Source organism: Pygocentrus nattereri, chromosome 1, assembly GCF_015220715.1.
Source record: "Pygocentrus nattereri isolate fPygNat1 chromosome 1, fPygNat1.pri, whole genome shotgun sequence".
NCBI classification, from domain to species: Eukaryota; Metazoa; Chordata; class Actinopteri; order Characiformes; family Serrasalmidae; genus Pygocentrus; species Pygocentrus nattereri.
Window position 1 is genome coordinate 30,852,139 of NC_051211.1, and position 15,674 is coordinate 30,867,812.

At 39.7% G+C, this 15,674-nt stretch overlaps 1 protein-coding gene across 1 annotated transcript in view; it reads right to left on the reverse strand.

Annotated features, from left to right (window-relative positions):
• pawr (PRKC, apoptosis, WT1, regulator) overlaps positions 1-15,674 on the reverse strand; it is a 107,833-nt gene that overhangs the window by 18,224 nt on the left and 73,935 nt on the right. The window contains exon 4 of the mRNA XM_037539710.1: positions 6,798-6,832. Coding sequence (XP_037395607.1) covers positions 6,798-6,832 — 35 coding nt within the window. The remainder of the gene's footprint in view (positions 1-6,797; positions 6,833-15,674) is intronic.

Here is a 15,674-nt window from a genome sequence, read left to right on the forward strand (position 1 = left end):
TGTGTTGATCGAATGATAAATCTGAATCTATTATAACGCAAAGGTTTTTTGCTGCTGATCCAGGTGTGGCTGGAAAGTCGGCGAGATTTAAGATTAAATCTGGTGATTTACTTCTTGCTAATTTTGGACCCAGAAGGAGAACCTCTGTTTTGTTACTGTTTAATAGGAGGAAGTTACGTGACATCCAGCATTTCACGTCTTTTACACAGTCCTCCATTTTCTTTAACCTGTATTGGTCATCAGGTTTGGCTGATATGTACAGTTGCGTATCGCCTGCATAACAATGAAAGTTAATTCCATGGTTACTTATAACTGTGCCTAACGGTAACATGTATAGTGTAAATAGTAATGGTCCTAATATAGACCCCTGCGGAATTCCAAATCTCACTTTTAAATAACTGGACGATAAATTGTTTACAGTAACGAACTGATAACGTTCTGATAGGTAAGATCTGAACCATGACTCCAACCATGTTTTCTAACCTTTCTAGGAGAATATTGTGGTCTATTGTATCAAAAGCTGCGCTAAGGTCAAGTAGCACTAAGAGAGATATGTAGCCTTGATCAGAGGCAAGAAGAAGATCATTAGTTAAATGAAATTAGGTAATGGTCGGAGGTCCTTTACTTGTTAGCTACATTAGCCTTGTAGACAGAGTGCTAAAACTTGAGAAGCAAACTTCAGACACCAAACCTATGTCGAATGACTAACTACTTTTGGCAAAAGGGTGGGGAAATTTGCTGTTTCTTTCAATACGAACATGGGTGAACATGCCACAAACAACAAAAGCAAACCCTTCTTCTTCTGCCTAGCAGGCTGAGGCTAATGTCTGCAGCGGATGCTATTCCTCACCTTATTTCTCTAGTGCTTAAAACCAATTTCACATAAAATCACTGCTACAAAGAAGAGCGGCTATGGAAACAAAACAGGACAATCAGAAAAGCGAGAGAGAATACATTTGGAGGGGGGGAGGCTTGGCAGAAACAGTGTGTGTTCCTCTTTGATGACTCTGCTAAAGCGGAGCATGTAAGGCAGATTGAGTGTGATGTGCTCTGGGGGAATGGAGCAGATGTCCAATTGGAAATGTTCATGTCCAGGGAGTATAAAAGTCACTCAGGAGCATGAGCCCCCTGCTAGGATGAAACAGAGGGAAACATGGGTAATGATGTGCTGCTGGAGACTGTGTGTGTGTGTGAGTGTGTGTGTGTGTGTGTGTGTGTGTGTGTGTGTGTGTGTGTGTGTGTGTGTGTGTGTGTGTGTGTGTGAGAGAAAGAGAGAAAGAATATGGATGTGTGCAAGACAGAAAAGTTTCAAGCTCTTGCGCTGTGCAAGTACAGTAAATGGCAAACTAACCTCCATGGTCAGAACAGACAAACTATTCTTGTTCTTTCTGTATTTTTACTGGCTCCTCATGACACTGGCTGCATATCCCATCTGCTATTTGTGTATAAGTAACATGGACAGATGTGAGAGCATCTGAAGTGCTGAGCGGAGTGAGAAACAACTCCACCAGAAAGGTGGAGCTTTGGGGTTTTCTCTTTATATTATAGACTAATTGATCGTTACAAATGCCAAGGTAAGTTTACAGTCATGTGATGAACATTTGCACATTATCCACTGGGAGAAACACAAATGTCAACTGACTGATGCTCTTCTTTTAAGCAAAGTTTGTGGGTTTAAGGCTTGATGCGTCATTCCTTGTTTAAAACTGGCTCGTAAGCACTGGTGGAAATGATGGAAGTGATTCTCTGACTGTAAGAACAATCAGTATGAACAAAGAATACAGAGTGAATCTTCTCCTTTGAGAACAAGAGGTCTAAGAGCTACATGCTAAAACAGGCAAATGACTGTCTTAAGCAAGATTGCAATGGAAAAGCACTCCTATGAAATCTCACTCCTATGTCACTATAGTCACCTCACTGAAGTTACCTACATCATCACACACTCGTCTCAAACCGTGTTGAGTTGATGGACCATACTAGCAGTTTTCAGCTATGCTAATATTCTTCAGTCCATGCTCTTCTGTCCCTGTTAAACAGTGTCAGGAATCACATGAGTATAAATATGACACAAGATAAAAATTCAGGCTTTTTTTCCCCTTAATTTCTGCAACTTTCATATTTCCATTAAATCCTAGTTGCCCTTGACTGATCAACTGATATTTTACTACTGCAATGGTCAGAAAAAGCTGAATCTCCAGCTATCGCAATCCACAATCTCACAAGCTTCCTGACGTTTTTGTAAAGATGGGCTATAACTTGCACTGTAGAAATCAAATAACTGTCCAGGAAACAAATCACAGACATTTGTGTTCATATAGAAAAAGGAATGCTTTATATAGAAGTGATGGAACACTGTGTCATCTGTGTGTCTGAACTATACCGCAATCTGACAGGCCACTTTATTGTCTGTTATTGTTTTATTTATCTGTCGTTTAGTGATGTGTATGCTCAATCTCCTGCTCTAGATGAGAGTAACGTGGATTTATCTGCCATTGTACAGAGGAAACCTAATGTCCTGCACGACTGAAAATAGACAACTACAATCAGGGATAAAACACACTAAATTCTAACAGTCTAATCTTGGGTTTTATTGTTTTGTACAGATAATTCAAAAAACATTTCAGACTTTTAACTGACTTGGACTTCAGACTAAAATCCTTTTGCTTTGAGTAACTATATGAAGAGCCTATTGACTCTACATATATCGAACATTCCATTATGTCATTAACAAAACAATCACTACACTATCAAAACGTTACCAAATGTGACCATGTTGTAGTGACAATTCTGCTACTGACAATTTTAGCCAATTCTGAGCGAAACTCAAAACTGCTAGCCAATACATGACTTAACACAGCTTTGAACAGTTGTACATTCATAAAATGAATGAATAATATTTTCATTAAAACACAAAAAACATTTACTGAATTTAGAAAATGTGTTTCCGTTAGTGACAATTCATAAGGGTACAGGAGTTGCGATCTAACTGCTCACTGAGTGTGTTATTTGGTCACAACTGCTGTGTAATAGAAACCACCGGATAAATGACAATTTTGTATGTACTATCTATACTAATGCCTTTCATTTAAATAGATTATAACATAAACCTATATATGCATGTGTGATTCCTAAATCAGTCCTGTGGTGTTTGATTTATTAAGCAGATACATCTCTAAGGTTGCATAATCCTAAACTACTAAGTCATTAAGTATGCTCTCCTTAATTCCATCCCTCTGTTATTGTTTAATAACTAACACATAAGTAAACAGTAAATTCACTATTCAGTTATAAGCACCTGCTTGGAACTAAGCATGGGCAGCAATATATGTATTTGTATGGGCAGTGATGTAGGAATTTATGTGGGCAGTATTTTTGGGGGGCATTTTTATGAGGAATGATGTGGGTATTTGTACAGGCAGCAACAAGCAGTGATATGAGTGGTGATACATGGGTGGTGATACAAACAGAGCAGTGGCATGGGTGGTGATACAAACAGTGGTATGAGTGGTGGTATGAACAGTGGTAAGGGTGGTGGTACGAGCAGTTGCGTGGTTGGTGGTACAAGCAGTGGCGTGGGTGGTGGTGTTAGCAGTGGCATGGGTGGTGGCACGATCAGTGGCGTGGGTGGTGGCACGTGTAGGGGTATGGGTGGCGATATGTGCAGTGGCATGGTTGGTGGTACAAGCAGTGGCATGGGTGGTGGTACGAACAGTGGTATGGGTTGTGGTACGGGTAGTGGTATGGGTAGCGATATAAACAGTGGTTTGGTTGGTCGTATGGGTGGTCGTTTGGGTACTGGTATGGGTAGCGACATGAGCAGTGGTATGGGTAGTGATATGAGCAGTGGTTTGGTTGGTGGTATCAGCAGTGGTTTGGTTGCTGGTATGAACAGTGGTTTGGTTGGTGGTATGAACAGTGGTTTGGTTGGTGGTATGAACAGTGGTTTGGTTGATGGTATGAACAGTGGTTTGGCTCGGGGTATGAACAGTGGTATGGTTGGTAGCGATATGAACAGTGGTATGGTTGGTCGTGTGGGTAGTGGTATGTGTAGCGATATAAGCAGTGGTTTGGTTGGTCGTGTGGGTAGTGGTATGAGTAGCGATATGAGCAGTGGTTTGGTTCGTCATATGGGTAGTGGTATGTGTAGCAATATGAGCAGTGGTGTGGTACCGGAGCCAAATCCATCAGAAACAGATATTAACTGCCATCCGTTACATCACTAGCACAGTTATGACATAAAAACTGATCTACATACCATGTCATGTGTATTTAATTTGCTGAGAAGAAGAAACACGATGTGCAAACAGAATGACATTTGCTCTATAGCATGTTATTTTCACAGAAAAAAATGTTTTCCACAGTCCCATAATTGCAATTAAAGGACCAATAAATAAATCAAGAAAACAGAAAGTCTTATTGATATTATTATTTGTATGTAACTAACATGTGCATTTGCAATAGATATAATAATTTGCCTGCAGCAGGGCAATGTTAATAAATGTGTTTTTATATTTATTTACACTTGAAGTCAGTGTCTTTCCAGTGTCTTCATGGTGCACTCTACAGCCAAACAGGCATGCACTCTATTAGCCAAACAGAGAGCTGGATTCTACAACCAAACTACAACTAAATAGGACTACAGTTGATTAGATGTGGTCTCTATAGCCGAATTACAACCAAACAGAGGTGGACTCTAAAACTGAACAGAGATGGATTCTACAACTACAAGTAGAGGTCAAATTGGTAGCTACTAACATTCCTACAGAGCAAGTTATTGTTTCCCTCATTCAGAGTCGGCGTTTAGCGGCTGCTTGAATCCTGTGAGAAGCACCTGCTGAGACTTGTGCTTCCTCTGTGAGGATGAAGTGGGCTTCCTATTTGTCAGCTTTATATTCAAATTTAGTAACACGTACTTGCTGCTCTGTTTAAGGCGAAATGGAAAATACAAGTAGGAAGCTGGCAAACTTTATCTTTGCGTTTTGTAACTGACATGTTTGGGGGGGTTTGTCATTACAAAAAAGTTAGCATAGTTAAGGCATAAGCACAGTTATCTGATCCTTGTGGTGAGCACACAGTCACCAACTGCCCTAGCACCTTTTGTCCATCACTACTGGACTTGACTGAGAAACCTCAGTATTTCAAACAGCTCTGCTAATCAACCATCCAAGAAAGGCTAACCAATCCAATTTTTTTGTGTCAAGAGCTGTGCAGTAGTTTTTTTTAATGTTGCTGATTACCACTTTTAAGCCAATTCATGGTTTGTTTTAAATATAACAGTTGAAACCATTCCTATTATCAAAAATTTTATAGCATGAAATCAAACTATACTGCATATATTTATACAAATGCCTGTATTATTTATTATACTATCAGCAGGTCACATTCTGATATGAACTTCAGAAGTGTTTGTTATAATAAAAGAATAAAGCAAAGTAAATCTCAATCCCACTCAAACTGTGTGTGAAATGTCAGGAGTGCTAGATGTTAGACTTTAGTGGATGGCCTGATCCCAAAATCACTCTCCACATCGCAATGAGGAGTGAAAATTCAGTTCCACAGCTGCTGCCAAGGCTTAGCAGAAAAATCCTTCAGAAAGTGAACAGTTCTGCTGGCGGACACACACACACACACACACACAATAACTCTCACACACACAGAGAGAGAGAGAGAGAGAGAGAGACAGAGAGAGACAGAGAGAGAGACAGAGAGAGAGACAGAGAGAGAGACAGAGAGAGAGAGAGAGACAGAGAGACAGAGAGAGAGACAGAGAGAGACAGAGAGAGAGAGAGAGAGAGAGAGAGATAGTAGAGAGAGAGAGAGAGAGAGAGAGAGACAGAGAGAGAGACAGAGAGAGAGACAGAGAGAGAGAGAGAGAGAGAGAGAGAGAGAGATAGTAGAGAGAGAGAGAGAGAGAGAGAGAGACAGAGAGAGAGACAGAGAGAGACAGTGAGAGAGACAGAGAGAGACACAGAGAGAGAGACAGAGAGAGAGACAGAGAGAGAGACAGAGAGAGACAGAGAGAGAGACAGAGAGAGAGACAGAGAGAGAGAGAGAGAGAGAGAGAGAGACAGAGAGAGAGAGAGAGAGAGAGAGAGAGAGAGAGAGAGAGAGAGAGAGATTGCAGAAGCTTTAAATTGACTTGAAACGGCAGTTTGTTCAGACAAAAGAGTTCTTTTTGGTACTTTGCTGAGACGGCCTCTGAAAAAAAGAAATTCTTTCAGGTTTGTGAAAGGGTATTAGCTACTATTCCTGACCTTCAGGACAAACAAAGACAAATAATCTGTAATTAGCTGCAAAAATCTGTATTTTCAATGCTTCAAGCATGCAACTGTAATATGGCATGAAAACACATTTCACCTTCCTCAATATAAACTTAACAGCCAAATTATTAGAAACCCCCTGCTTTGCCGCTCCACCTTGCCTTACAAATATAGACTGTAGCCCATCTTTTGATATACTGTCCACCACACTAAATAATACCTGGTTAACAGCAGTTCTGTGGTCAGAAACTGTCTAAATGTTGAATGGGGTAGAGGGGGCCGATAGACTGTGCAGAAAAAGATGAGCTACAGTTTCATACGCTTATACAGTGGAACTATATAGTAGGTGTTTCTAATAAAGTGCCCAGTGAGTGAAATAACAAGGTATGTGTTTCTAATTAAGTGGCCAGTGAGTGAAAGAACAAAGGTATGTGTTTCTAATAAAGTGGCCAATGAGTGGAAGCAAAATGTAAGGGTTTCTAACAAAATGGTCAGTCAGTGTAAATACAAGGTAGATGCAGGGTAGGGGTAACTTACGTCTTATGGCGGCTGGTGCCAGATCTTGGAGTGTCCTGGTGAAAAGAAAAAAAAAAACATTTATTATAATCAACGTTGAAATTCCAGGACAGTGTAATTTGCACATTCAGATTTTTCTCATTAGCAGTGAATAGAAAGCCTGCAAAGAAACTGCTGAGACAGAAATCTGAAAGATGACACAAAACAGATGGGAAACGCACACACATATACATACACACACACACACACTTGCACACGCATACATTCAGTGTTGAATGCATATATACCAGAGATGTTGCTTTTTGCAAGTGTTGAGTCGAGTGTTGAGTCGAGCGGAGTGTGAGGCCAAGTTGGGTCTGGAGTCTATGGGGTGCAAGTCTGAGTCGAATCTCGAGTCTTGAAACACACTTCTTGCCAAGATAAATGGTTTTAAACAATGTGCTGATGTAGTAAGACATTTGCACAGTATTGTATGTTGTCAGTACGTTTTGGAAAATACTGACAACATGGAACAATACATTTTATTTCCTCTCGATTATTCTTTATCTGAAATTCTGAGAGAAAACTCTGTGGAATTGTCCATGGTCAAACAGAGCACTGCAATCCAGCACATATTAATCAAAACACTCTCCATCACTGTGATTTACACACCCTTTGGCACAAACAGCCAATACAGTCAGCCTAGCGCTTAAACACACTCACTATAACCTTTACACAGACAGATGCAGCTGCTTCACTAAAGACCACAAGAGGACAGAGTGCATGTTTATCACGTTTCTGTCAATGCTTTGCTCATTACAGCAACAGCAGCCTTAAATAAAGAGTTCATACCTTTTAAAAATACAAAAACTAGAATGACCTTTATAACAGCACTCATAGCAGCATTAAAAGTGAATACAACAAAAATGTCAAAAATCTGGGGACACCTGGCTTTCACAGATTTACTACATGTGATTTACTTGTTGTTTTACAAGTGACCACATCAAGCATAGGAAGAATATTATACATGTATAAATAAGCTCACCAGACAAAAAAAAATGGTCACCTGTGACTAAAATGTACCTGATATTGTGTAATCCAAGAGCATGAATAACAGCTACGATTTAATTCAGTACAGCCAAGTTTCTAGATGTAGGTAGTCCCACAGATTTTTAAGATTCAAATCCAGGCCAGTGCAGAATTCTTTTGAATGTTCATCATGCCAGTCAGTCACATTTGCAGCCCTGTGAACGCAAGAACTTCCATCTTGGAATAATGGGAATCTTTTGGTCCCCGTCCGTCAGTTTTGTCCTTTGGCCATAATTCTGATGAGAATTTCCTGTAGACTGTGAGTTTTGCCACTGCTGGTAGAACTCCATGACTGTACACTATGGCCTCTGACACATCAAAATGCAACCACAATCATTAACATCTGCTTTGCAACCCATTTTCCACACATTGAGACATTCACTGCACTGTACCACCTTTATTCAATCTATGAATCCCATTGCATACCCCGCAGGTATTTATAGCTTGATCATTCTCATGCAATGCCATCTGTAGGAGCCTGAAGTTAGTACCACCTTAACAGGCAAGGTGACTAATTTTTTGTCCGAGGACCTTAGTTATTGACCTTACTTAGTTTTTTTACAGTATAATTTTTAAATATAACCTATATGGTCTGGGGAGTAAAAATGTAAAAATAAATGATGATGCTTTTGGTAGATAAACCTGCACAAAAGTTACAAAATGACCTAACTAGAAAAATGTCAGTTATGGGCCTTTTAAAGAGTAAGTACAGTCCCTTGACACAAGCAATCCAACTTGAATAAAGTGTTACCAAGGAGCTCTATTCCTATGCAAAACTGGAAAATCTGAGCCATTCTGTGAGTGTGACAGGTCTGAATGAACTAGAACACTGTAAAATCGCTCATTTATGATGTCTGCACTGGAAGCGTATGGGGTGTGCGTGTATGTGATAGAGAAGGTGTAGGGTTAATACCACGCAAGTGAGCTTTGAGGGAAACTGCATACAGGTGGAGTCGCTGGATTTTTCATGCTTTAGTTCCACTGTCAGCCAGCACAATACATGCTCGCTCCAGTCTGACATGCAGCAGCTTCAGATAAAGTACCCTTTTCTTTTCTAGCCACAAGATAAGCTAATGCAGAAAAGAAATGCTGAAAAGAAACAGTTCAGCTCAAATAATATCCCACCTTTTGATAACAGCAAGAAGTATATATTGGAGAAAAGTTACTTTGTGTGTTAGGCGAAAACTGATTTTGTCAAGAGATTTGTTGTTAAGACAGTGTAAAATGGAATATTCTGCAGTAATTTGGTTATTATATTAGCTAGAATTATGATGGATTATCAAAAGGGTCCCCATCATGAAAAACTGAATTTTCCTCACTGGTTTCAAATGAATGTCTGATATGGTATGTGAATATGGTTTAATTTACAATAATCAACATTCACTCCTGAGTCTTTACAGTCCATATATATATGGAAATACGCTGCCAAAACAGCCCATATTTAATTGTTTTTATAACGTCTTGAAAACCAACACATTCACATATATCTTTCTAGTCACCACGCAGCGGTTTAGCTCCATAGACTTTGAATAAGGCACAAATCAAGGTAGCCAATCAAGACCGAACTTACATACACTATATTGCCAAAAGTATTCAGTCGCCCACCTAAATCATTGAATTCAGGTGTTCCAATCAGTTCCATGGCCACAGGTGTATAAAACCAAGAACCTAGGCCTGCAGACCGCTTCTACAAACAGTGAAAGAATGGGGTCGCTCTCAGGAGCTCAGTGAATTCCAGCACAGAACTGTAATAGGACAACACCTGTGCAACAAGTCCAGTCGCAAAATTTCCTCACAACTAAATATTCCACAGTCAACTGTCAGTGGTATTATAAAGTGGAAGCGAACGACATCACCACAGCAACTCAGTCACAAAGTGGTCGGCCACGTAAAATGACAGAGTAGGGTCAGAGAAGGTCCATTAAGACATGGATAAGCGAGTTTGGTGTGGAAGAACTCAATTGGCCTGCACAGAGTCCTGACCTCAACCTGATAGAACACCTCTGGGATAAATTAGAGCAGAAACTGTGAGCCAGGCCTTCTCGTCCAACATCAGTGTCTGACCTCACAAATACGCTTCTGGAAGAAAGGTCAAAAATTCCCATAAGCACACTCCTAAACCTTGTGGAAAGTCTTCCCAAAAGAGTTGAAGCTGTTATAGCTGCAAAGAGTCGGCCGACATCAACCCTATGGATTAAGAATGGGATGTCACTCAAGTTCATGTGTGTGAAGGCAGACAAGCAAATACTTTAGGAAATATAGTGTACATCAGTCATAGGCACAGTACCAAAAACAACTTTATATTTAATTCTAATAAAGAATGATTGGAAATTGCTTGAGTAAAATTGAATGACTGATTTAGCCAAATAAAACCACATATTTGACCACAGTGAACCTAAAATCAAATGCAAGGAAATGTTAGGATATGGGCCTTTTAAAATGCCATACCAATAGCTTAAATAGTTAAAGTTTAAATTTACACAGATATTTACAATTGGATCACTGTGGAGGTCACAAATTTAAGCAGGAAAAGGCTGTAAAAGAAACATTTTCTGACATCTTTACCATTTTCACTACCATCTTTAATGCTTAAATGTGTCACATTTCAGTGAAATTTAGAGTATGTTAGTCCTTAGTACCTTTCTATTCCAAATAATTAAATAGCCAATCATGAGATATTTCATTATGCCATTTAATAGGTTCATATCTATAACCTGTTATAATCTATAAGAGTGTAATTTAGTTAGTCCGTGTTGGTTTCCTTTATTTTACCCCAAATAATTCCATAGCACTTTGGAGTTTGTATAACATATTTAATGTCTTGAACTTAAGGGACTCTAAAAGATGTGTTACAAAATGGTAAATATTTTTAGCACAACATCAAACTGATCGTAGACTCTGTGTAGAGAAAGCCTGAACTGCAATGAGACTACACCAAGAGCATAAAAGCAGGATTTATAGTGGTGTTGGTGAGCTTGTGTTCATTGATGAGATCATGAACTAAGAAGTGTGCCAAGGCATTCTGGACACAAATCTGCAGAGGTCTAAAAAGAAATAATGATCTGAAGCACACTTGCCACCTGAAAGGACTACTTGAAAATAACAGTTTTGGAATGGTCTGTTTAAAATAAATGCCACGAAGTTTGATATATTTTGTTTCCTGACACCATCACCATACAGAACGTTTAATGTGAGAAGCTGGACAGAAGGAAGATGTTCAAGGATTTAGGAATGGTGGAAGAATCAATGACCTCCGATCTGCAGTGTATGATACAATACTCATACCTGAAAATCTGAAAGACCCTTATGTTGAAGGTTAAAGAACAGCGTGAGCAGATGGGACTGCAGCTCAATATGAAGAGGATGACTGTTATGACAACAGGAAGGACCACTAATATCATTACTGATGGAGACAATGTGGAAATGGTGGACAGCTTTTCCCTATTAAGATCAATTATTAACAACAAAAGATCCAGCACACAAGAATGCCACAGATTGGCACTTGGCAAACCAAGAATGAAGGAGCTAGAAAGCACTTTCAAATGCAATGATTTGTCTTAAAAGACAAAGATCAGAATTGTCCAGGCTGTGGTCTTCTCTGTTGGTTTTTACTGATGTGAAAAGTGGACAATAAATAAGTAAGACAGGAAAAATATTGAATCATTAGAACTTTAGTGTTGATGAAGGCTTTTGCGAGTACCTTGGCAAAAAAGGATCTTCAACCAAATCAAGCCTCAGATAACCACACTAAAACTAACTTATTTTAGATATATTCTCAGAGGAACAAATTATCTGGGAAAAATGTTACATTTTACGTAGTGTTACTCAGCTTAAGGGACAAGAGGAAGATGATCAGCTGATCAGATGGATATCATGAACGAGCCATTGAGAAACCTCAAGAGTGAAACAGACATTCTGGAGAAACACCATATGGTCACCAGTAGTCAGTCACCCCGTCTGCAGCCATAACGGCTACCACTCTTCTGGGAAGCTTTCTACAAATTTTTGCCCATTCATCCACAAGACCATTTATGAGGTCAGACAATGATGTTAGGTGAGAAAGCCTGGCACACAATCTCTGTTCTAGTTCACCCCAAAAGGTGATCAATGGGGGTCAGGGCTCTGTGCAGGCCAGTCAAGTTCTTCTACACCAAACTTACCCATTCATGCCTGAGGCACAGTCATGCTGGAACAAAAAAAGAGGTTTCCCCAAACTGTTCCCACAAATTTGGAAGCCTTCAGTTGTCCAAAATGTCTTGGCATCCTGAAACATTAGGATTTCCCTTCACTGAAACTGTGGCCTAGGTTAACCCCTGAAAAACAATCCCACAGCATTATCCCTCCTCCACCAAACTTTAGTGTTGGCACAATGCAGCCAGGCAGGTAATGTTCTCCTGTCATTTGCCAAACACAGGCTCATCCTTGAGACTGCCAGAGTCCAGTGTCGACATGCTTTACTCCACTCCATCCAATGGTTAGCATTGTGGTAGGTGATGTAAGGCTTGCATGCAGCTGTTCGGCCATGGAAAGCCATGCCATGAAGCTCCTGGTGCACAGTTTTTGTGCTCATGTTAATGCCAGAAGAGGTTTGGAACTCAGTTATTGAGTCAGAAGAGCATTGGTGACTTTTATGCACTATGCACTATTACCTGCTTTGTAAATTTACATTGTCTGCCACTTTCTGGCTGAGTTTCTGCAGTTCCTAATTGCTTCCACTTTTCATTAATGCCACTCACAGTTGATCATGGAGTATCTAGGAGGGAAGAAATCCCATGAACTGGCTGCAGCCATGGTATCCTATTACAGTGCCATGCTCGAATTCAGTGAGCTCTTCAGAACAACCCATTCTTTCATAAATGTTTGCAAAGATTGCATGTCTAGGTGCTTGATTTTATACACCTGTGGCAATGGAACTGAATGAAATACCAGTTAGCAACATTGTGAAACATTACCAAAGACAAATGTTACTGTTTTTTATAAAATATATGGTCATTTTGAATTTGATGCCAACAGTAAGTTCCAAAACAGTTGGGATGGAGGCAACAAAAGGTTGGTAACATTGTGTAAAACACCGGGTGATTGACAATGGGTCAGTAACATGATTGGATATAAAAAGAGCATCCCAGAGAGGTGGAGTCTTTCAGAGGTGAAGATGTGGAAGGGTTCACGACACTGTGAAAGTCTGCACAATCAAATGCAACAAGTCAAGAATAACATTTCTTAACATAAAATTGCAAAGAATGTTTGCTTTTCATCATCGTCAGCACATAATATCATTAAAAGATCCAGAGAATCTGCAGAAATTACCGTATACAAGGGACAAGGCCAAAAAACAGTATTTGCTGGCACTGACCTTTGTGCTCTTAGCTGGCAGTGCATTAAAAAGAGACATGATTCTGTAGTGGAAATCACTGCATGGGCTCTTCTGAAAATCACTGTCTGTGACAACAGTTTGTCGCTGCACCCACAAATGCAAGTTAAAACTCTAAAATGCAAAGAAGAAACCATATATAAATGAGATCCAGAAACTCTGCCACCTTCTCTGGGCACAAGCTCATTTAAAATGGACTGGGAGGAGGTGGAAAAGTATCCTGTGGTCTGACGAATCAACATTTGAAATTCTTTATGAAACTCATGGACACTGTGTCCTCTGGGCTAAAGGCTAATCAGCTCGTTATCAGCACACAGTTCAAAAGCCAGTATTCATGATGGTATGAGGGGACATTAGTGTACATGATAACTGTGATGTGCACATCTGTGAAGGCGCCATTAATGCTGAAGGACACATGTTGCCATCCAGATGACGTCTTTGTCAGGGAAGGCCTTGATTATTTCAGCAAGAAAATGTCAAACCGCATTTTGCACATATACAACAGCATGGCTCTGCATTAAGAGAGTCTGGGCGCTGAAGTGCCCTGCTTGCAGTCCAGACTTTTCACCACTGATAACATTTGGCGCATTATGAAATACAACAAAAGCAACCCCAAACTATTGAGCAGCTGAAATCCTATATCAAACCAGAATGGGCAAACGTTTCACTTCCTAAACTACAGCAGTCAGTCTCCTCAGTTCCCAAGCATGCAGTGTGTTGTTAAAAGAGGTGATGAAACACAGTAGTAAACATGGCCCTGTCCCAACTTTTTTGGAACATGTTTTCGGCATCAAATTTAAAATGGGCATATATTTTTCAAAAAACAGTAAAATTTCTCAGTTTCAACATTTGATTTGTTATATAGATAACAGTATGTTATGCGCTGAGAAAACTACATAAACAAGTCTCAGATTACTTCACAACTAAACAAAGTTTCAGGCAAGTGTGTGATAATTTAGGCATGCAGCTGGTCCCATTAGCAATCTAATATGTTTCCACTACTTCTTAGCTACATTAGCCTCGTAGATCCGGTATAAAATCAAAGAAGCAAACTTCAGACTCTAAACATGTTTGGCTAATCAGCTACTTTTGAAGTAAAGAGAGATTTGATTGCTTTGCTGAACTATCACTTTAAACAGGGAGTAATCTCTGTCTATTTATTTCGAACAGCAGTAGACAGTGAAGTCATCCAAGGGTACAAGGGTATAGGCTCTTTAATTTCAAAAGGATCAGCCCATCAGGTGTGTGTTTGTGTGTGTGTGTGTGTGGGCATGTGTGTTCTGATGCATTATTCATGCCAAATCTCCTCTCGTATAAATCACATGCGCATTTTGTAAAAAGAAGAAGGAAATTCATAGGTGTTTGTGATCTTCCAGCCTTTGTGATTCTGACAGCCCATTAAAATTAGAAAATCTCAAAAGGCAAAAGCCTAATTCAGGTACAACAATAGAGCTGCTTTGGTATTCCACAGCTTTGTGGATGTGCTCTGAATTCCCTATCTTTTCCCAGCTAATCTGATAAACGTTGTAGAGTTGAGTCCAAGGCAGGCAGCCAAAGCCTGGTCCCACACGTTTCTCAATGTTTGCACACATATGATAAAGCGATCAGAAATAAGGTCAAGACTAGCAAATATAATCAAACTGATGAGCAATTACAAAATTGTCTGCTAATTTCCTGATATAACAGTGTTCAGTTTTGCCCCGTAAATGACTATGTAAAGAAATCAGCAAAATACATGATTGGTGACTGAAGTTTCTTTAGTTTTTCACTGGTGTTACGAGGCTAATATAACTAACAAGTAATGAATACTCATTATTATGCCAATTAGCATTGTGCTAACTAAATGCCTATCATCCCACACTTGCCTTAAACGTGTTGAGTTGTACAATAGCTTTGTAACTAAAAATATAGAGGCAAACTTCAGGCACCAAACATGTCTTGACTGATCAACTGTATTTGACATAAGGAAGGAAAATCCAAGCACATTTGATTTTTTGCCAAACTATTACTTTAAAATAGGCTTTTCTCATGGTTTGTCTCTGTGAAAATTACAGCCTGCCAGTGCTATCTGTCTAACTGTGATGTGGGTCGACTCTGAGCGCATGGGAAAATCCTCACAGACGATTATAAATATCTCAAGTTGAAAAGGTGCTAATTAAAAATGCAAATAAGCGAGGTGTGGACAGCGACAGGCCGAGCTGTCAGAGTAGTGGAGGGCAGGGAGAGAGGCAACATCTGGAATTAAAGGGCCGGTGTGCTACATTTTTCTTGCTTTTTATTTTTTGCCTCCACCTACGTTTGTGGGGGTTTATGTATCAAAGAGTTGAAAGTTATTTCTACATGACCATTTTCCAACCATTCTTTATTCTTATTTTTGTTACAGTACCTTTAAGACTGACTTATGAACAAAAAGAGGTAAACTGCTGTAGACTTAATGGGGGGGGGCTAAACTACTGTAG